At 40.0% G+C, this 23,459-nt stretch overlaps 1 protein-coding gene across 1 annotated transcript; it reads right to left on the reverse strand.

Moving 5' to 3' along the window:
• Positions 1-22,205: 22,205 nt before the first annotated feature.
• Positions 22,206-22,859, reverse strand: LOC145040625 (secreted RxLR effector protein 161-like). Its single transcript, XM_078988535.1, has one exon. It carries the CDS (start codon positions 22,857-22,859, stop codon positions 22,206-22,208), a length of 654 nt encoding a protein of 217 aa, XP_078844661.1.
• Positions 22,860-23,459: the final 600 nt, after the last annotated feature.

Below are 23,459 nucleotides of genomic sequence, written 5' to 3' on the forward strand. Positions count from 1 at the left end.
CATGGCATTGGCTACAGGTAGGGTTAGAGATTTGACTCGGCCATTCCACCAAGTCAGGGCCTTATCAATGAAGGTACAGGCCGCGAATTTGACCTTATCAGACTCCGCACAAGCACAGATTTCAAAGATGGACTCGATTTTCTCGAACCATCGAGATAAGGAAATGACACCTCCAGCGCCATTAAAGGATGTTGGTTTCGCGTTCATGAAATCCTTGTAGGAACCCTATCTTTGGTGTCCCTGGCTAACTTCAGGGTTCTGGGATTGGGGACCACCTCCTGAACCACTAGGGTTCATCTGTGACATGGATGCCACCATTGCAGCTGTCATGACCGTTTGGAGTGACGCTAGGTCAAATTCGGGAGGAGGTGGCGGCGAAGAAGGATTGTTGTTGCTCTTGGAGTTGGGTCTCTTTCTGGGAGGCATCTTTATATAATAAGATCAAGAAAGAGAGGATGGTAAGTCCTCTACATTGAATCGATAGATATGACAGTTATATGATCTGAATAAGCGATAAAATAGGAAAGAGTTATCGAAACAAATAATTTATCGCTAAGAATAATCACGGAAAGCCACTCGAATAAGGATTACCACAGAGGATTTGAATCGAGAAATACTCCCATAGTATTTCATGAATTGTTTACGACCATGATTCGATGTTTGGAATATTAGGGTAAGTTTTAAGCATGCTGCATACCACAGTCACTCCCAAGCACATGTTGGCCGTGTCTCGAATGAATATAGTTGGCCAGGCTACATTGACCCTAGACACGACTACATAACTGCCCAGGTTTAACCATAGTACACAACACCCAATTACTTATGTTCTGTTCTACTTGTGGTTACGGATGACGACGGTTCGATATACTTGTATACTTTTGAAAATACTTGTAGTTTGAAGATACTTTTAATTCAGAGCACTTTGGCCCTTTAGTGTTTATAGTTTTATACCATGTAAGGTTTGGTATACTTCATTCACTATAAACAAGGGCTCTGATACCGATCTGTCACACCCCAAAAACCGAAGGCGGAAACATTTTCGGGGTTGACTCCACGTTGAGTCAAATCCAGTGCACATAGTAAGTAAAGTAATACAACCATTACATTACATAAGAAAAGTTTTACAGTTGTTTCAAAAGTAAAGTTTGTACAGTTGTGATACATAGTATATATAAACAAAATGAAACGGGTCTTCATGTACTCCGTCTTCTGATCAAAAAGGGATCTTCGGGTACCTGTTCTAACGCTGACCTGAGAACACAAGCGGTTTAAAAATCAGCATAACGCTGGTGAGTTCATAAGCGGTTTTTGTTTGTGAAAATGTTTCAAGTTTCCATTCTGTTTCTGAAATGTTATCTATACCAAGAAAATCCCATATTTTCTTAAAAGTTGGTTATTGTTTCACAAATGTAAAGTATAGTAAGTTTGTACACTGGAAATATGTCTACTCATGTGAAAACGTATAGTTTGGTTATCCGGCTTGTTAAACTGTTTTGTTTACTTATCATGTATTCCTAGGAAGGTCCCATACTTTCCTTATTGTATATTACCCAATGTAAAAGATGTAATGTTACCCGGTTTGTTATCCTTTCTAGTTATGTAGGTGTCACCCAGGAAAGCCCCATGCTTTCTTGCATGTTGGTTTCTAATGTGAACGATGTAAAAGATGTAAAAGATATAAACGTGGTTAGGTTCCATGTTTTCCCCAGGAAAGTCCCATACTTTCCTGAATGTTAGTTACTGTACGTGAAAGATGTAAAAGATGTAAAAGATGTATAGAGCGGTTCGTTATTACTATAAGTAAATCTCTGTTATCCTAATTGCGAGTTCCATAACCATACGATAGACTAAAACCTGTGGCAATAAGTAGTCCACATATTTATGACTTTCGTCATCCTTGAACCAATTCGGTTCGGCTGTAGCTAGCAACCAGGTGTGGGATAGTCAGCCCCGTGTAGATCTATACACTCAAGTCACGCTCTCTAAGTACCAGAGATTCTGGTTACAGGTGTAGTCCTCCACTCGCGTATCTCGATGGAGTGTTCGCCGAGGACGTGTCTCCAATCATATAGGATTAACAAATTTACTAGTAATAATATGATAGTCCTCCACTCGCGTATATATGTGGAGTGTTACCGAGGACAAAACAGTGTACAAGTATTATATTCAAATGTCTAATGTCATGCTTTTAGCTGATAAAATGTGGAAAGCCATTTGTGAAATATATGTAAAACATAACAGTTTAAAGACTCATTTCACAAATATATGTTACGTGATCTGCATGTTCAAATGGTTATCAGCTGTAGTAATAAGTAATAAAAGCATATGGAATATGAAACACACATTTGAAAACATGTTTTGAGTACAAGAATTCCCTTGTACTTTGCTTGTGTTCCCCCCTAAAAACATTGAAAACAGTGAACAAGGGTAGGGGTATGAACTCACTGGACTCGGAAATGCATCGGTTTTGGATACTAGACGTTGGTTCGGGGTTTGATTACTTGCGATGTCCCTATGTAAAATGAAATAATTTCCATATATATTCAACTAGGGATACATTCACTAATCATATGGAACATTATACTCCAACGAGGTTAAATACCTCAAAACGAGCATTTGGAGTGACCCGGGTGACATCTTCGGACGTGTAATGGTACTATGGACATGGGACTTGATTTTACTCCCCAAGAGTAACCATTTTAAGGAGTTTACAGCCATAGAACACACACATACATGAGTTTACGGCCGTAAACTCATGTGGGTGTGATTTTGAGTGTTTAATGGCTTAAATGAACATGGGGATTATTGGAATGGATTTCTAAAATGCCTTGGAATTGATTGAATGGAATTATAACACTTAAAAGGGAGTTTACGGCCACACCATAAGAGTTTACGGCCGTAAACTCACCCATGGCCAAGAAAAATGCTTTTAAACTACAAAGGACAATCACATGTGATTCTAGTTTATTTTCCAAGCCTTGTTATGAATTTAGGACATCATTTAAGATAATTTTAGGAGTTTATGGCCTAGAGGCATGTTCTATGGCTGTAAACTCTTCTACACCCATGAAAAGTTAGTTTTTGATGCTTAAAACAATCACATGTGATTCTAGAAATTTATGCAAGCCATTTTAGTGTATTTGATGCATCATTAACAAGGTTTTATGAGTTTACGGCCAAGGGTATGTTCCTAGGCCGTAAACTCCTATAAATGACATTTTTGATATGTTTCAAACCCTTAAACTATTTTTAGATGCATCTAGATTTTACCACAAGGCCATTGGTTGAGTTTCAAGACATTTGGACATGTTTAAAGGCTCTTAATCCCCCTTTAAGAGGAGTTTACGGCACAAGAATGTGTCTTGGCCATAAACTCTCTTTTGTCCCCCAAAATTCTTGTTTAAAGTGTTCCATGTCTAGATTATCAAGCCTTAAGGTCATATCTAAGTCCCAACTATGATTTGGAAGGGTAATTTGGCTCAACAACCCCATGTTGAGGAGTTTACGGCCCAAGCATGATCCTTGGCCGTAAAATCATCTTCTTGGTCCCAAAACATAATTTAAACATCAATTTAAAGGCTAAAGAGGTTGAATAACAAGTTAGGGGTGTTACCTCTTTGATTGGAAGCCTTAAATCTTTGTTTTGGACCTTTGATTTTGGATGAGGAGAGAGGTTGGGAGTGTTCAATGAGAAAATGGCCAAAGGCTTCAAATGGAGGCTTAAGACACATTATATAGTGTCTAATTTTTGGACACGGTGGAATTCTACCTGATACCGGCGTTAGGCGAGGCTTTTGGTCGTACCCGATTGAGTTGCCGTAACCCGATGCGGTAATTTCTAGAAATATTCCGATCACTAAAGTTGGGTGTTAAAATGATTTCTAAATTTATTAGGACACCCATTAAGTCATTTTAAATACGTACCAGTTAATGACTTAGTTAAATGGAAGATCGGAAATCGAATTTGGAAACCACAATTGGTTGCGCAAATTGTACTATGAAAGAGTTACAAGAAATGATATGGAAATTTCGGGTTGTTACAAAATATTTTGTAGCTTGGATTACGACATCCCTCTTCCAAGTAATAAAATTGTTTTTGGGTCCTAGCCTTAATATTTCATGTTGGGTGTTATGTTAAAGACTTAAATCAACTAAAACTTGAATTTCTCCTTCATAGATGTCTACGTTCAGACAATTATGGTCTTCCTCATTCTTTTGGAACAGGCTTTCCTAATGAAGATGATGTCCCATGGTTGGCTCATGGAAATCATACTTCACTTCCTCGACCTCCTCCAATCATTCTCCCTAACGCACAAGTTCTTGAATAGTTCAAAGTCACTCAAGCCCTAATAGCAAGCAAGGTCTATGTGTGCTCACATCTTGGAAATGAAGTCACATATTGACAAGCCGAGAGAGTTGGGTGTCAAAGTCTTGAGAAATTTGGTTGTTCAATCACTTTCTAAGTCACATAGTGAGTTTTCTTTGGGACTACTATGAGCAAACTATGACATGACCCTTAATGATCTTATCTATTTTCTTGGTGATGCTGAATCCGCAATGATTTGGAGGACTGGTAAAGTAAGTTTGACTAGAAGATCAACTACGCAAACCTCCATGTAAATTGACAATGATAACATTGATATCCAGAAAAGCCTTCTCTTCCCAATGGAAAGGGATCGACCATAGTAAATCAGTTGACCAAATAGTAAAGAGAAAGGCTAAGTCTGAGATAGTCCCATGTACCATTACCTAAGAGTCCATATGTTTCTATTGCCAAAAGGAAGGGACATTGGTTGTGAAGCTACCCATTTTACTTGAAAGATCACAAGGATGGTAAAGTCAAAAAGGTTCGACTCTACTTCAGGTAAAGTCCACTATCTAACTCTATTAAGTTCTTATTTGGAGATTCTTAATACACAATGTAATGTAATTACATTTTTGATGTTTTGTAGAATCAAAGAAAAGTAAGGAAGCTTAAAGTAAGAGTAAGCTAATTCTGATCAGCAGTAGATGGATTTCGATCGCAATTTTTGATGATCAGAATTTTGAGCTGCTGCTTAAGAATTATGATATATTTCTTAGGAATAGATAACAACATGTTTTCATATGTATTTGCAATGTAAGGATAAGTTTTCCGCAAGTTTTAAAATATAAGACAAGTTTTGATTTTATTTATTTTATGTATCCTTACGATGAAATTTGTGAAAAATTGTTGTTAATATGATTTAATTGATAGCAATATTGGAAAATGGATTTGATTCTTTCATTTGTGGTAGTGTCACAAATTTACAAATAAGGAAAGATTCTCATCACCCAAGTTTCAGTTGGATAGAAACTTGGAATCATGCAACTTGTATCGTATGATGAATGAGAATTTTTCAACTTTGGGACATTAAGACTAGTTCTTTATGCACATGCATGTGTGAGTTAAGTGAAGGACTAAAGGATTGGGTACAATTGGTTGTGCGCTGGTGAGGTCCACCACAACGATCAATAATATTATTTGTTATGATTTACTAAAGTTTTGTAAATATGGCTATACTTACAAGTTTAAGTGTAATTCTGAAATATTGGAAAAGTTTCAATGATTGGCAGAATGAGTGAAAAAAATCAAATTAGGTAGAAAGATAAAATTTTCTCCAATCTAAAGATATGAGAAAGTACTTGAGTATCTTGTTTTATGATTATCAAAGTGATTATAAAACCATATCACAATTGATCCTCTAAAGACACCTTAGTGAATTTGTTTGGCTAAGGAGAGGAATCATAAACGGCTGAAATGGTTATATCAAAAGATAAATCATACTTTGTTCCAAAATCAAGTCTTAGAGTCATACTCTAAGATTGTAACTTCAGTTACATAGTTCTAAGAAAGGTTTATAACACTTATCAAATGTAGAGTAGCATGTTTCTTACTCTTATACATTTGAAATTGGTAAGTTGTGATCTTTTGGATAAAACAGATACTAACTAAGACCAATTGGGAGAAGTGTTTATCTTGATAAGAATCCGCACTGGCTCTTGAATATTTTTTTGTCAAGGAATGTTTCTTGACAAGAGAATCTTATATGTCAAGAGGACATTGGGAGTCTTAAAGATCTTTGTTAAAAGAAACATTGAGACACACTTAAACAAAATGTTAGAACAAGTAAATAGCGGGATAGTTAATCTCTGAGGATCTGTTAGCTCAACAATAATATTAAGAATTAGAAGTTAGTGAGTTAGATGCGGAAATGTAAAGAAATGTAAATGACAACAATTGTTATATCAAGTATACACAAAAGCAAATTCATAACATGGAATGCATTCAAACCAAGTTAGTAAGTGATATCTAGCTTAGTGATTAAGTCAGAAGTGACTTGCTCTACGAGGAAAGATGATAATAGAAGAAGCTTTGATAAGTAAGATAGAACGAGAACAAGAAGACGTGTATTAGAAATTGATAAGAGATTTACACATCGGTACTGAATACATTAGAAAAGATCTCTATTTATAGAGAAGTTTACAACTCTAAGAGTAGCCATGCGAGGCATACTGGACATTAGTGTGTATTATAGAAAAGACAAAATAAACTAAGTAAAGATATCGACTGCGGTGCTTGAAGACATCGGATATCATTAGTTAAAGAAGTTGCTTGACTACGATGGCTTGGGCACTGCGGTAACAAAAGTTCAAGAGGGTCACTTTTTGATTCAACAACTTCCCCCTAAGTGACCTCTTTAACTTGGATCAGCTATCAAGTTTAAGGAACTTGATCAGTATCCACCAAAACTTCCTTACGTTATCTAACCAATTGATTCTTCTTAGTATTTCAAACTTGACATATGCGGTTGTATGCTTGAATTTTTCAACTGCATTGCGGCAGATCTCAAGTTGTTTTCTGGTGAGATGATGCATGGCAGTCATAGGAATGAAATATTTGACGTTAGCAGTCTTCCTCTTGAAAATTACTCCCAGCTCAGGAAATTTGGTTGCGCCAAAGGATCCTTCTTCAAAGCCTTCGGTATGCATGGGTGCAGGGTCAAGTGGTGGCAAGTCAGCAATCTTGGAGATGCTGGGATGAATTTCTGCATCTATTTTTGCGAAGTCACAGACTGTTTCCTTAAGATAGGTATTGGCCTTTCAAGAGCGATCTTCATCCTTGGATTTTTCTTAGACTTCTGCTGAAAGACTATGGCGATCAGAAACACTTCTTCTGGGTTCATACACGAAAAAACAGCCTGGGTGCGGATGTAGTCAGGCTCCCTTCTGGTCAGGGTGTACTGGATGAACTCAGCCTTCATGAATTTCCTAATCTTGTAATTGTTCATTTCGGATGATCTATCGTTAGACAATATGTGTTCAACTGGAGAGGCATGCTTAGCCTAGAATTGGCTAAGTCTCTCAAACTCCATATGAAGTCTTTTTTCGTTTGGAAGGTTGCGGTCGAACTGCTCAAATACAACAAAGTATTTGGCATTCGATGAGATTGGGACATCCCTGTATTCGTACGGAGGGGGTTCCACATATGTAAGATGAGGGACATAGTCATCATCAAGAATTCTTCGGTGAGGATTGATCCAATAATTTATCAAGGATTCATCCATAACTGTGTCGAAACCGCAGAGTCTCTATACTTCTTCAGCCAGCTTGGTTGCCCTCCAGTCTCTTTTTCTCTGAGTATAGGCAGGAGAATCATTTGAGCTCGGAGACGACATATACTCCTCCATATTTTTGAAGTGTGGGGGAGTTTCTGGTTTTTCAGGAGTAATATGGAGAGGGGTGTCACACCCCCAAACCAGAACGGCGGAAACGTTCGGGGGCGGAGGACATCATGTTCAATATCATAACAGTTCATAGAAAGGAAAGTACACACCACCATATATAGTAAGTTTGCAAGATGTTTACATAGTTGTATTCATTACATGTTCAAAATAAAAGTACATAAACATCATTCAAAAGAAGTAATTAACGCCAACGCGTTAATCCCAAAAGTTGATTCCCAGCCTGCTTAGCGATTTCCTGAGAATAGAAGTTATTTCAAAGAAAAAGTGTCAACAATTAAGTTGGTGAGTCCATAAGTAATTTAGAAAAATTGGATGTCATTCCAAAATGGGTGTATGTTTTCCAGTAAACGTAGCATTTCAAAATGTAAAGAGTTGTGATTTGTTGTGTTGAAAATGAATGCATTAGATCCAGAGAATCCCATATTTTCCCTAATGGTTGAGATACGATTTGTTGTGTTTTCCAAGAAAAACCCTTATATTCTTATAAAAATATGTAATGCATATAAATATTCGTGTTATAAGTTGTAAATGATTGCACCGGAAAAATCCCTTATTTTCCTATTAGTTGTTTGGTTTGTATGCAGGAAAAACCCTTATTTTCCTCACACAAAATGGCAGTCTCTAAGACCGAAAATTGCAAGAAACCGACGTTTCTCGTAAGTTGTGTCATAGTTTTATATATAATAAAACTATGCGAAGATCGAACCGCTTGGATGAAGAATAGTTTTAATAGCTACTCGTTCATCAAAAATGAATATCATAATACTTGTATATCCGATGAGTTTTATAACCATACTAAACATAATATGCCTGTAACGACGTTCTTCAGGCGTCGCAGTGCTATGACAACTGTCACCCCAAAAGACGGACTGTAGCTAACAGTCAGGGCACGGGATCATGACTTCCCGTATAGATCTATACACATTTGACACGTTCTCGTCGCGGGAGATTCTGGTTATAAACAGGACTTACTGCAGTACTTTCTAATAAAGAAAAGTAACGTTTGAAGATGTACATGGCTCATGGATTCTCAATTAAGTTGATATTAAAGTGATAGTTTTGTATGCAAAGTTTATCCCTTTTCACAATGTTTGATAAAGCAAAATCATAAGTTTTTAGAATGTATAAAAAGATTTAACAATGAAAGACCATTATATACTTCGTATAAGTCTAATGCACACAAAGTATGACAAGAGTTTTCCATAATAGTAATGAGTTCCAAGTGGTTTATTTGATAACACAAGTGAAGTGAAACATTCTAAAATACATGATAATAACCATATGTTTACTTGTATTCCCCCCCTAAAAGAGTATAAAAGCATTTAAAAATGTATTTAAAGTGTGTTTGAAAGGGGTATGAACTCACTTGACAACTTGAAGATAGCGAGATGGAAAAACGGCAGAGTTTCGTCTCGGGAAATGGATTTTCCTCGGAAATCTCGGGATTCCTCGGGAGAAAAATCGACCTTCGGATCTTGCACGAAGCGACCAGGGCTTCGGGGTAGTATGAGCACGGAAAACGAGGAAAAACGCAAGAGAAATGAGAGAGAATGAGCCCTTTTCTCGGGAGCCCTCGCATCCCTTTTATAGGGGGCGGATCAGCTTGCGTACGCGGGGTGTACTCCCGTATGCGGCGCGTACGGGACGTCATTGCTGACCGCTTCCTCGGCTGCAGCGTCTCGGATGGGACGGTAGAGGGATAGCTCGCATAGGGGCGACGTGGACGATCCGAGGCCGTGGCCTCTGAGTACGCGGGGCGTACGAGGGTACGCGGCGCGTACTATAGCCCTAGGCTGACTCCTCTTCGGATAATATCGAATTTTGAATAAAAATTATATATAAATTAATTATCAAACTTCAAAAATTCATATCTCCTTCTTACGAACTCCGTTTTTGACGTTCTTTATATCCCCGTGAAGGTGAGACTATGATCTACAACTTTCATTTAGATTCTGTTGGCAAATTCCGAAATTATTTTTATTATTTATTTATTAAAGTGACGTGTTTAAGGAATTTCTTTAAAAATTCATACCTTATTCATATGATGTCCGATTTGAGCGTTCTTTTTATGCATGTTTGTAGTTTAACGATATCTATGACTTTCATTTAGACACCTAAGGTCAGAAAGTGTTTTATTGAAACTTTGCGTTTTTACGCAACTTTGTATTGCTGGTTTTTGTCGGAAAACTTATAATGAGCATAACTTCTTCGTTATAACTCGGATTTTTGTGTTATTTATATGTTTGGAAACCTTAAGACGATAACTACCACATAGTGTACTCCAAATAGAGTTTTTGAATACTTCATATTCTATTTCCTTTCTCAAGGAGGTTACATGACTCGATCTTTACTAACTTGAAATAACGGGTTGTTACATCATCCCCACGTTAGAGGGAATTTCGTCCCGAAATTTTTAATACAAAAGAAGAGTCTTAGGGGCTGGGGAAGAGATGTGGATACTTCTGTTGCATTTGATCCTCTCGTTCCCACGTGAACTCGGGTCCCCTCTTAGCATTCCATCGGACCTTTACTATTGGAATGCGACTCTGTTTAGTTCGTTTAACTTCCCTATCCATGATCTCGACGGGTTCTTCCACAAAGTTAAGATTTTCATTTAGTTCGATCTCATCGAGTGGAATTACAAGTGTTTCGTCGGACAGACACTTCTTCAGGTTTGATACGTGGAATACTGGATGTACTTTGGTAAGCTCTATTGGAAGTTGGATTTTGTAGGCTACTGGACCAACCCTTGAAATGATTTCGAAGGGTCCAATGTACCTAGGATTCAGCTTCCCACGCTTTCCAAAGCGTATCATTCCCTTCCAGGGTGAGACTTTCAGTAGTACCCGATCGCCAATCTGGAATTCCAATGGTTTACGTCTTTTGTCGGCGTAGCTCTTTTGTCTATCCCTCGAGGATCTCAGTCGTTCTCGTATTTGCATGATCTTTTTAGTAGTTTCTCTGATGATCTCTGGACCAGTGAGGGTTCTATCAGGGACGAGACCTTTTGATAGTTGGGTGTCGCCTACTTCCGTCCAGCACAGAGGTGATCTGCACTTACGGCCATAAAGGGCTTCAAATAGAGCAGCATTGATATTGGTATGATAACTATTGTTATAAGAGAACTCAACCAAAGGTAAGTGAACATCCCATGCTTTACCAAAGTCGATTACACATGCTCGCAACATGTCTTCCAAGGTTTGGATCGTTCTTTCGCTCTGTCCGTCAGTTTGGGAGTGATAGGCTGTACTCATGTCCAATCTTGTTCCCATGGATTTTTGCAATGATTGCCAGAACCTAGACGTGAATCTGCTGTCTCTATCCGAGATGATAGACATTGGCACTCCATGGTGTCGTACGATCTCTCGGATGTAGATTCTCGATAGCTTTTCCATTTTATTAGTTTCCTTGATCGGTAGGAAATGAGCGGACTTGGTTAATCTATCGACGATTACCCAAATAGTATCTTGGCCACCCTGAGTTTTGGGCAGTTTCGTTATGAAGTCCATGGAAATCTGCTCCCATTTCCACTCAAGAATTTCAGGTTGTTGGAGTAGTCCTGAGGGTTTCTGGTGTTCTATTTTGATCTTGGCGCAAGTCAAACACTTGCTCACATATGTAGCGATCTCTGCTTTCATGTTTGGCCACCAGTAGAGTTGTTTGAGATCTTGATACATCTTGTCTGACCCGGGGTGTATAGAGTATGGAGTCTTGTGTGGCTCGCTCATAACTACCTCTCTAAGTCCACCAAACTTGGGCGTCCATATTCGGTTCATGAGGTAGCGTGCTCCGTCACTCTTGATTTCTAAATTCTTGTCCATTCCCCTAAGGGTCTCACTTGTCACGTTTTCGGGTTTCAGGGCCTCTATCTGAGCTTCCTTGACCTGTGTCGATAGGTGCGAATGGATTGACATGGCTAATGACTTCACTCTTCGGCCAGAGTACTCCTTATGGCTAAGGGCATCTTCCACGACATTAGCCTTTCCTGGATGATAGCGAATCTCACATTTGTAGTCGTTGAGTAATTCGACCCAACGTCGCTGCCTCATGTTCAACTCCTTCTGGTTGAAGATGTGTTGTAGGCTCTTGTGGTCTGTAAAGATAGTGCATTTGGTACCATATAGGTAGTGTCTCCAGATTTTAAGAGCGAAGACCACCGCCCCAAGCTCTAAATCATGAGTGGTGTAATTGACCTCATGCGTTTTTAGTTGTCGTGAGGCATATGCAATAACCTTTCCCCTCTACATTAGTACACAACCCAACCCTTGCTTCGAAGCGTTGCAATATACTACAAAATCTTCGGTCCCTTCTGGGAGAGAAAGGATGGGCGCACTGCAAAGGGCCTGTTTCAAAGTCTGAAACGCAGAATCTTGCGATGCTGGAGAAACCCAATTGTAGGTCACACCTTTCTGGGTTAAGGCGGTAAGAGGCTTTGCGATGCTGGAGAAATTCTGGATGAACCTTCGATAATAACCAGCCAGACCTAGGAATTGGCGAATTTCTGTTGGTGTAGTTGGCGCAGACCAGTTTTTGATAGCCTTGATTTTTGATGGATCCATGTGGATCCCTTCCTTGCTGACCACGTGACTGAGAAAGTCCACCTTTCTAATCCAAAATTCACATTTTGAGAATTTTGCATACAGTCTCTCAGTCCGTAACGTCTCTAGCACTTGCCTCAGATGTTGACCATGCTCTTCTTTATTCTTTGAATAAATGAGTATGTCGTCTATGAATACTATCACGAATTTATCCAAGAATGGACGACATACCTGATTCATTAGATCCATGAATACGGCTGGGGCATTGGTTAGCCCGAACGGCATCACTACGAATTCGTAATGTCCGTATCGTGTTCGGAAAGTCGACTTGGAGATATCACTCTCCAGGACTCGCAGCTGGTGATATCCCAACCTCAGATCGATCTTGGAGAAGTAGTTAGCTCCTTGGAGTTGGTCGAATAAGTCATCGATTCGGGGTAGGGGGTATCAGTTCTTGATGGTAAGTTTGTTGAGTTCTCGGTAGTCGATGCACATTCTGAATGATCCATCCTTCTTTTTCATGAACAGTACAGGTGCTCCCCATGGTGAGAAGCTCGGCCTGATGAATCCTTTTCCCAGTAGTTCATTCAGTTGGCTGGATAGCTCTTGCATTTCTGTCGGGGCTAATCGATAGGGTGCTTTGGCTACTGGGGTAGCTCCGGGAACCAGATCGATTCGGAACTCCACTTGTCTCACGGGTGGTATTCCCGGAAGGTCCTCGGGAAAAACATCGGGAAAATCGCGTACGTCGGGCACATTCTTGATATCTTGGACTTTGCGTTTCACATCCACAACATGTGCCAAGAACGCGTGACACTCCTTGCGTAGGCATTTCCGAGCTTGGGTATTTGAGATGATACGAAGAGTGGTACTTGGTTTGTCGCCCAAGACAATGAAAGTTTCGCCGGTTGGCAGATTAAGGTGAACGGCCTTATCGTAACATAGAATGTCCGCATGATGAGAATTCAGCCAATCCATGCCAATGATGACATCGAAACTCTTAATCGAGACTGGCATCAGGTTGATCGAAAAGGGATTATCGTTTAAAGTTAGGGTGCAGTTTAAGTATATCTCTTTAGTGCCTTCGGTTTTCCCGTTGGCCATTTCTACTATGAATGGTTCACTCAATGATTGTGGTATTGATTTTAGCAGGCCTTTAAAGTCGTGACTCACAAAACTCCTTTCCGCTCCACTATCAAACAAAATGCATGCATACGAGTTATTGAGAAGAAACGTACCCGTAACAACTGTAGGGTCCGCAATGGCTTCATCCAGTCCCATTGCGAAAACTCGGCCCCTTCCGCCGGTATTCCGGTTGTTTACCCTTGGGCAGTACTTGCGGTAGTGCCCCGTGTCTCCGCACTCGAAGCAGGCGCGGTTTACCCCGGTATTAGTGGTGGGAACGGATGGTTGGATTGTCCCTTTGCAATAGCGGGCTGTATGTCCCTTTTTATTACATTTGGTGCACTGAATATTGGGGCAAGGACCGTGGTGGTGGAAACTGCATCGGTTGCATTTAGGAAGTTTCCCAATATATGAGCTCGTGGGGGCAGGGTTCACAGGTACAGTCATAGCGTGGGTTGCTATTACTTGTTGTTTCCTGGGGTTTTCCTGGAGAGTTTGTCCCCTCCTTTTGTTCCAAGTCTTACTCTGGCCCTGAGTTTCCCTAGGTGCATTTGCGGTTGTTGAAACGATACTGGGTTTTACTCCGTGGTCGATGAGTCGCTGAGCCAGGCGCTTAGCGCTGTTGTAGGTAGTAGGGTCGGAAGCTAGGACATGCCCTTGAATCTGGGGTGACAACCCCCAAATGTACCTTTCAACCTTCTTTGATTCTGGGTTGACCATGGTAGGGCACAGTGCAGCGAGGTCGTTGAACCTAGCGGTGTAGGTGACTAGGTCAGACCCAGTCATTTTCAGATTCCAGAGCTCTTGCTCAAGCTTTTGTACTTCGCCCCTTGGGCAGTATTCTTCCAGTAGTAGAACCTTTAGGTCGTCCCAACTCATGGCGTTGGCGACAGTGAGCGTCACTGAATTCACATGGCTTTTCCACCAAGTGAGGGCTCGATCTACAAAAGTGCAGGCAGCGAACTTGACTTTGCTTGCTTCTAGGCATGAGCAGATCTCGAAGACCGTTTCGGTCTTTTCAAACCATTGCATTAGTGCAATGACTCCTCCTGTTTCATTAAAAGTTTTTGGCTTAGCGTTTGAGAACTCCTTGTAGGTACATTCTCTTCCTTGGCCATGACCAGTGCCATGATTTGGATGATTCGTGCTGCTTCCCGCCCCTCCATTCCCTTGGGAGTTTATTTGCGAGTGGGCTGCAGTTACTGCTGCCGTGATAGCAGCCTGAATCATGGCCGGATCATAAGCTGGTGGTGGAGGTGGTGGTGGTGCCGTGCCCGGCCTGGGCCTTAGGTTTGGACGAGGAGGCATCTTGCTGCCAAAAGAAAAATATGGAAGAAAATTATAAGTTTTGGCAGTTCAAAGTTGAATGATATTGAATGAACTTTAATAGTTCTAAGAAGTTGAGTTTGACTAACACAATGTTTTGAGCTTGAAAGTAAAGCTTGAATAGATGCACCAATGAATCGAACTATTTGCGCATGATTAACAACGGTAAGAAAAGCGGTATACCCTTATATATATTAAACATATAGTTGTGTTACAACGGGGTCTAGACAAAATTTCTTGGCCTCTCTAAAGGCCTCCGGTTACGGAAAAATTTTAAAGAAAATAATACTTTTATCCGAAGTCCTAGTTTATAACAAAATTTGAGAGTTGGGCAAGTACTACTTGCGGTGCGCCTTGCGTTTGGAGCTCGACTCTGTGTCGGACTGCTTCGACCCCATGAGGCGTCTATCAAACGCAGCTTGTTGTTCTCTTAATTCTGCGAAGGCCGCGTTTGCTTGTGCTTGAAACGCTTCGGCGCAAATGTGGATGTCGTTCTGCATCAACTCTAGGCGGTTGATATCGGCCGTGTGAATTTGCACATCCACATTGATCTCTCGGATTCGGTTGGCTTGCACTACAGATTGATAGCACTGGTTGGCGAGTTTGCCAACCATGACCGGAAGTGCGCGATCGGCTGATCCCCCGCCTCTCACATCATAGAAGTCTCGGCACATGTCGTAAGGAGGGCGTAAGCTTTGTTGTTGGCTCCAATGATGGAGGTGACTTCCCCACACTGGAGTGGGTCCTTGGAAATTCCGCACGTGGATGGGAGGTTGTAGGACTGGTGGATTTATAATTTCTGGCTCCGAATCTGTGCCAGAGTCATCCCCTGCCTCCAAATCTATAGGCTCTTGGTCTTCTTCAGAATTTGCTTCGATCCACCCACCATTACCTTGGTTGGGGTAGTAGGGGTCATTGGGGTGATGGAATCCCGCCATTTAGACTGTACGAGAATAGGGTTAAAAGTTTACTATAAGTTAGAGCACATGAAACTTACTCTCGAGTTTAATGGTTGACGACACTCGAATATCCCCTCAATATTCTTTAGCGATATGCTTTTGGTAATTTTAAAATTTGTTGTCCATTACAGACACTCCTTGGCATATGTTTAGTCGGCTCTTGGACAAATATAGTTGATCAGGCTATATCCTTCCCAGTTCCGATTACATATCCCAAGGCATACCAGCACTGCACAACTGATATATAATACTTCAATGTTGTTTTAATTATGATACTGACCATGTTGTTGATATGAAATGAATGCATGCCTACTTTACAAAAACTAAATAAAAATTTAATTTTTAAAAGTATGACTCTTACTCAGAGTGTTTTTACGCAGTTGAGTTTATAGTTGTATACCAAAAAGAAATGGTTTTGATATACTTAATTCCCTATAAACAATGCTCTGATACCAATCTGTCACACCCCCAAACCAGAACGGCGGAAACGTTCGGGGACGGAGGACATCATGTTCAATATCATAACAGTTCATAGAAAGGAAAGTACACACCACCATATATAGTAAGTTTGCAAGATGTTTACATAGTTGTATTCATTACATGTTCAAAAGAAAAGTACATAAACATCATTCAAAAGAAGTAATTAACGCCAGCGCGTTAATCCCAAAAGTTGATTCCTAACCTGCTTAGCAATTTCCTGAGAATACAAGTTATTTCAAAGAAAAAGTGTCAACAATTAAGTTGGTGAGTCCATAAGTAATTTAGAAAAATTGGATGCCATTCCAAAATGGGTGTATGTTTTCTAGTAAACGTAGCATTTCAAAATGTAAAGAGTTGTGATTTGTTGTGTTGAAAATGAATGCATTAGATCCAGAGAATCCCATATTTTCCCTAATGGTTGAGATACGATTTGTTGTGTTTTCCAAGAAAAACCCTTATATTCTTATAAAAATATGTAATGCATATAAATATTCGTGTTATAAGTTGTAAATGATTGCACCGGAAAAATCCCTTATTTTCCTCTTAGTTGTTTGGTTTGTATGCAGGAAAAACCCTTATTTTCCTCACACAAAATGGCAGTCTCTAAGACCGAAAATTGCAAGAAACCGACGTTTCTCGTAAGTTGTGTCATAGTTTTATATATAATAAAACTATGCGAAGATCGAACCGGTTGGATGAAGAATAGTTTTAATAGCTACTCGTTCATCAAAACTGAATATCATAATAATTGTATATCCGATGAGATTTATAACCATACTAAACATAATATGCCTGTAACGACGTTCTTCAAGCGTCGCAGTGCTATGACAACTGTCACCCCAAAAGACGGACTGTAGCTAACAGTCAGGGCACGGGATCATGACTTCCCGTATAGATCTATACACATTTGACACGTTCTCGTCGCGGGAGATTCTGGTTATAAACAGGACTTACTGCAGTACTTTCTAATAAAGAAAAGTAACGTTTGAAGATGTACACGGCTCATGGATTCTCAATTAAGTTGATATTAAAGTGATAGTTTTGTATGCAAAGTTTATCCCTTTTCACAATGTTTGATAAAGCAAAATCATAAGTTTTTAGAATGTATAAAAAGATTTAACAATGAAAGACCATTATATACTTCGTATAAGTCTAATGCACACAAAGTATGACAAGAGTTTTCCATAATAGTAATGAGTTCCAAGTGGTTTATTTGATAACACAAGTGAAGTGAAACATTCTAAAATACATGATAATAACCGTATGTTTACTTGTATTCCCCCCCCCCCCTAAAAGAGTATAAAAGCATTTAAAAATGTATTTAAAGTGTGTTTGAAAGGGGTATGAACTCACTTGACAACTTGAAGATAGCGAGATGGAAAAACGGCAGAGTTTCGTCTCGGGAAATGGATTTTCCTTGGAAATCTCGGGATTCCTCGGGAGAAAAATCGACCTTCGGATCTTGCACGAAGCGACCAGGGCTTCGGGGTAGTATGAGCACGGAAAACGAGGAAAAACGCAAGAGAAATGAGAGAGAATGAGCCCTTTTCTCGGGAGCCCTCGCATCCCTTTTATAGGGAGGCGGATCAGCTTGCGTACGCGGGGCGTACTCCCGTACGCGGCGCGTACGGGACGTCATTGCTGACCGCTTCCTCGGCTGCAGCGTCTCGGATGGGACGGGAGAGGGATAGCTCGCATACTATAGCCCTAGGCTGACTCCTCTTCGGATAATACCGAATTTTGAATAAAAATTATATATAAATTAATTATCAAACTTCAAAAATTCATATCTCCTTCATACGAACTCCGTTTTTGACGTTCTTTATATCCCCGTGAAGGTGAGACTATGATCTACAACTTTCATTTAGATTCCGTTGGCAAATTCCGAAATTATTTTTATTATTTATTTATTAAAGTGACGTGTTTAAGGAATTTCTTTAAAAATTCATAACTTATTCATATGATGTCCGATTTGAGCGTTATTTTTATGCATGTTTGTAGTTTAATGATATCTATGACTTTCATTTAGACACCTAAGGTCAGAAAGTGTTTTATAGAAACTTTGCATTTTTACGCAACTTTCTATTGCTGGTTTTTGTCGGAAAACTTATAATGAGCATAACTTCTTCGTTATAACTCGGATTTTTGTGTTATTTATATGTTTGGAAACCTTAAGACGATAACTACCACATAGTGTACTCCAAATAGAGTTTTTGAATACTTCATATTCTATTTCCTTTCTCAAGGAGGTTACATGACTCGATCTTTACTGACTTGAAATAACGAGTTGTTACAAGGGGAGTTGTGATGAGATGGTTGCGGTGAGAGTTGTGTTTTATGTTGCGGTGATGGTTGTGGTGTGGGAATTTTTTCAGTGGAGGTTGCGGGAGTTTGATGTTGTTGCTGAGATTGGTCAGAGTGATGGACTTCGTGGACTTCTTCACTTCCCCCTCTTGAGGGGTCCAGACCAACAGCCTCCTCAAGCCATTGATGAAGGCCATCAACCTTGTCAAATACGATTTTAAATTGAGCTTTGAGCTCTTCTGCCAGTTGTAGGTTATTGGGGATGGAGAGATTGAAAAGTAGTTTGTGAATCTCCTTTGTGCGATGAAGAATCTCCTGACTATGGAAGTTGTTGGAGTAAGAGCGTTGCAATCGGTTGATAGTAGTTTGGAGAATGGAGGTTGCTGACTCATAAGCAGTATGAGTTTCAGCAATCAACTTCTCAGATTGTGAAGCCTGATTCGGGATTGCTACTTGAAGATCCGTTTTGATTGCAGTATCCTTAGAGATGAGGCGTTCCTCAGTAACCATGAATTCCTTATGATCAGCTTAACGATTGTTGTCAAGTGATCTGATCCCCATTTCAACTTTTAGAGAGATGTGCTCCGCAGCCAATATCTCTCTCTTGTCTCCAATCTTTGAATTATTTCCATCAAGGACTTGACTGCAGCTAAGATTCCATCAAGGACTTGACTACAGCTAAGAAAAGGAAAATTGATCCCCATTGCGGTCTTGGGTTGTCTTCTGGTTGCGGTTGATTCGACTTGACTGCAACTAAGATTTGATCTACTTTAGCTTGAAGACTTAGGAATTCTTTTCTTGTGACTGCGGTCTTCTTCTTCTTTTTCTTTTCTTTTGGCTTAGTTGTGGAGTGAGAAGGGGGAGCTTGATGAACATGTTGATCAGCAGCAGTTTGTTGAGCTTGTTGAATTTTGGCTGCCATTGCGGACATCCATTCTTGAACCTTCAGGATAGTGGCTACGGTATTGGCATTGTTGATGTCATCTGCCTAATACTTTGCCACAACTTGAATTTCTTGATCTTTGAGCTGTTGTTGCTTGATTTGTTGATCCTTGCGAGCTTGAAATGCCCTACGAAAAGCCGCATATTTCTTGGCTTCAGCCTCGGTAGAGGGTTGATATTGGCACCAAGAATCATTAGAGTCTTCTCCGTCAATTCCTAAAAAACACACCAAGGTGTCCCTTGGGTTCATGGATCCTTGCACATTTGTGCTCACTGTGCCTAAACCACCTGAATGTAATGTGAGCAGAGTAGGATTTCCTGAGCTTCCTTGGTCTCCTTGACCTATTGTCAAGTTTGGCCTCGGCTCTGTTCTGGAAAAGGCGGAAGAAGTGCCTTGCGGATGGGACTGTGTTTGGAGTGTATGTGAGACGTTCAAGAGGATGGAGTTCAACTCCTCGGATGAAAAAATATGTAGCCAGGAAGCCCTGGAGACTTTAGGGTGAGAGCCAGTAGTATCCCTTTGGGAATGTACTGGAGGGGAGTCTCCTTTCTGTTGTGATTCAGACTCACTTTCTGAGTCTAAGAGGAAAAAGATGGTGTCGTCAAGTGGATGTGTAAGCATCCTAAGGACTACTGGTGCCTGTTGAGAGGCCGAGGTATCGGTCCGATCATGCATTTGGCTAGTGGGATCAGTTTTCCTTTTCTTAAGGATAGAGATGGGTTGGTCATCTTCAACAGAATCACTACTGGAGTGATGGTGACTCGGTTCAGCAGTTATGATAACTGGTGGTGATTTTCTCTTCTTTGATAGTTTGGATGGTTTGGGAGCATCCTTTTTGGTAGTGCTAGATTTCTTTGCAGTGCGGGGACCATGAAGAGAAGAAACCTTATGTTTACGTCTCTGAGAGATGTTAAAAAGAGTGGTTGATGAAGGAACTGCGATACCTTTAGGGTTTAAGGCTGTGGATGGAAGAGGCGGGGTAGGAAGGTATGGGTCAATACCTTACGTAGCCTCTATGTGATCTGAGACATCAACAGTCTCGAGACCAAGTGAAGTGAGGATGTGGGTAGGGAGTCTGCGGATGGGACCAAAAATAGTTTGATCTAAGGTAGGTCTGTACCTTTTTAAGTCTATGGTGACGAAGAAATTGATTTCGTCACCCATGTCAATCTTGGCATCCGTATGCAAGTATGATATGCACAAAGACCAGAATTGAGCAAAAGTAAGCTCGGATGGGTTCTGCCTCAAGTTCTCCTTGGGAATGTACTGGAGAAAATCGTCCCATAGAATTTGACCATAGTTCACATCGCGGCCAGTGAAGATGCTCCAAACCAGTTCTAGAAGCTTTAATCCAATGTTGTCTGTGCCTCCGGTTCTGCCAGACAGACTGTGGATGATAAAGTGACAGACAAACTGCCATACTGCAGGCAACTGGTTCTTCTTGAACTCACCAATACCTTTGATCTTCTTCTAATAGCCCATTTGGTACAATCCAGTGCTGACATTCACGATTGATGGAGTAAAGAACTTCACAGATGGATGAATTAAAAAATTATTTGCTGAGAGCCACTTCTCTTTGGTCAAGATGACCAAAGTATCATTAACAAGCTTGAGATGAACTTCTTGAGGAATATTGACTGGGCGATATGCAGAAAAAGCACACTTGTAGAGAGTGGATAATGGAACGACGTCGGTAAATGCATCAAAAGGTCCAAAAAGTGGATGATTATTCAAGAACTTGATCATCAGTTTGGTTAGTGCATTGTAAGTGGGTTGATCATCGAACACAACTCTGAAATTGCTCGACGTAATCGTGGGAGAGTCTGAACCGGGTGGGTTCACTGATCCAGAAGCTTTTGATTGTTTCTTTGAAGCACCAGATTTCACCATTATTGAGTTGGAAAAATCTTGAAGAATGCAGAGAGGAATTTGTTAATTTGTAGAGAAATATTGAGGGTTTTGAGAGCGTAAAGGTTTCTTTGTTGAGAAGAAGGGGGTTTTATAGTGATTTGTAGAAGAGGGAAACGTTAAGGTTTTTGACCTAGGTAAAATTGGGTAAAAAAATGATTTATCTGCGAAAAAGGGCATCTTTAATCTTAACCACATATTAACAAAAAGGGATAAAGATTAAGAATTGGGATTAACCAAAAAGAACAATGCATTTAATAGAATGTCAGATCACATCTTGAGTACGTGTGGAGAGGGTGCAAAAAATCCGTTGGATAAAGCAGAAGTTGTAACGGATGGGATGGTTTGGGTAATAGGAAGAGACATTTTAGAAGATTTGATTTGGAAAATGTTTTATTTTGTTATCATAACTAAAATAGGTCTGACACCAGGTTTTGGGGAGAAGAATGTGACAGTTTCTTCAAGGAATGTTTTTATTTAATGTATTATTTAATGAGGGATCGTTAAATAGCACACTAATTTTTATTAAATTCTTTGAAAAAAATTATATATATATATATATATATATATATATATATATATATAAATGAACCGTCTATAAAGTAATTAATGTGACTGCGGATGAAGACATCATTGCAGATGGCTTCTTTGATATTGCGGATCACTGTAGTGACAAAAACTGAGAAGACCACTTATACAAAAGCTAGTAACAACAAACAAGAAGGACCCATGAAAGATAGATATAATATATGGTTATGGTACATTGACTGCAGCACACAGAATGTTCCAAAACCATCTATTATGAATGACTTTTAGTTAGAACCGCAATGGAGACCAGGAAGGTATGAAATGCCTATTAATTCAAGAGAAATTTAGGGTCCGGATTCATCATTCCATACATTTGTAGGAACACCTTGAGTTTTGTAGAGTCAAGTGCTTTTGTAAAAAGATCAGCAGTCTCTTCATGAGTAGGGACAAAGATGAGTTCAATATTACCTTTCAGAATGTGGTCTTTGATGAAGTCATACCGTAGTTCAATATGTTTAGTCTTGGAGTGTTGAATAGGATTATGGGAAATCGCTATGGCACATTCAGATTCATAATAGATTGGTATCCGCAACATTCTGTATACGTAGACTAACAGTTGTGTCTTCATCCAAAGGATTTGGGAATAGCAGCTGGCTGCAGCGACGTATTCTGCTTCTGCGGTAGATAATGAAACACAAGTTTGTTTTCTTGAGGACCAGCTGACAATTCTACCTCCTAAAAATTGGCATCCACCAGAAGTACTTTTTCGATCAATTTTGCATCCGGCATGATCCGCATCAGTAAACGCTTGAAGACTGAAGTCATTGCTTGTGGGGTACCATAGACCAAGAGATTTGCTTCCTTTTAGGTATCGAAGAATTTGTTTGGCTGCGGTCATGTGTGACACTTTTGGGTCAGCCTGATACCTTGCATAGACACCACTTGCAAAGACAATGTCTGGTCGGCTTGCGGTGAGATGCATTAAAGAGCCAATGATACCTCTATAAGTCTTGTGATCCACTGATTCACCAGATGGATCAGCAGAGATCTTATATCCGAGGCCATAGGAACCTTAGCCGAGGAATAGTTGTCCATAGAGTATTTATTCAGAAGTTCAGTGGTGTATTTCTCTTGATGAATGAATATCCCTTGCTGAATTTGTTTGACTTGAAGACCTAGAAAGAAGTTAATCTCTCTATTCACGCTCATTTGAAATTTGTTTGTCATGAGCTTAGCAAATTCATCCAGAATTTCTTGATTCGATGATCCAAAGATGATATCATCCACATATATTTATACAAGCATAAGGTGAGAACCGTTTGCTTTTATAAATAGTGTGGGATCAATCACTCGTCTTTTGTAACCTGAAGAGACTAGGAATTCAGAAAGAGTCTCATACCAAGCTCTAGGGGCTTGCTTCAGACCGTAGACTACCTTTTGAAGCTTATAGCAGTGATTAGGGAACTCGGTATTTTCAATGTCGGGAGGTTGTTGAAGGTAAACATCTTCTTTCAAATCCCCATTGAGAAAGGCGCTTTTAACGTCCATTTGGTGTACTTTGATGTTTTTATGGGAAGCATAC

Source organism: Lactuca saligna, chromosome 4 (genome assembly GCF_052625555.1).
Source record: "Lactuca saligna cultivar CGN05327 chromosome 4, ASM5262555v1, whole genome shotgun sequence".
In the NCBI taxonomy this organism is placed as follows: Eukaryota; Viridiplantae; Streptophyta; class Magnoliopsida; order Asterales; family Asteraceae; genus Lactuca; species Lactuca saligna.

Excerpts from the sequence above, each read along its gene's own strand:
- LOC145040625 (XM_078988535.1), bottom strand. The coding sequence starts at position 22,859 with ATGCATCTCACCGCAAGCCGACCAGACATTGTCTTTGCAAGTGGTGTC.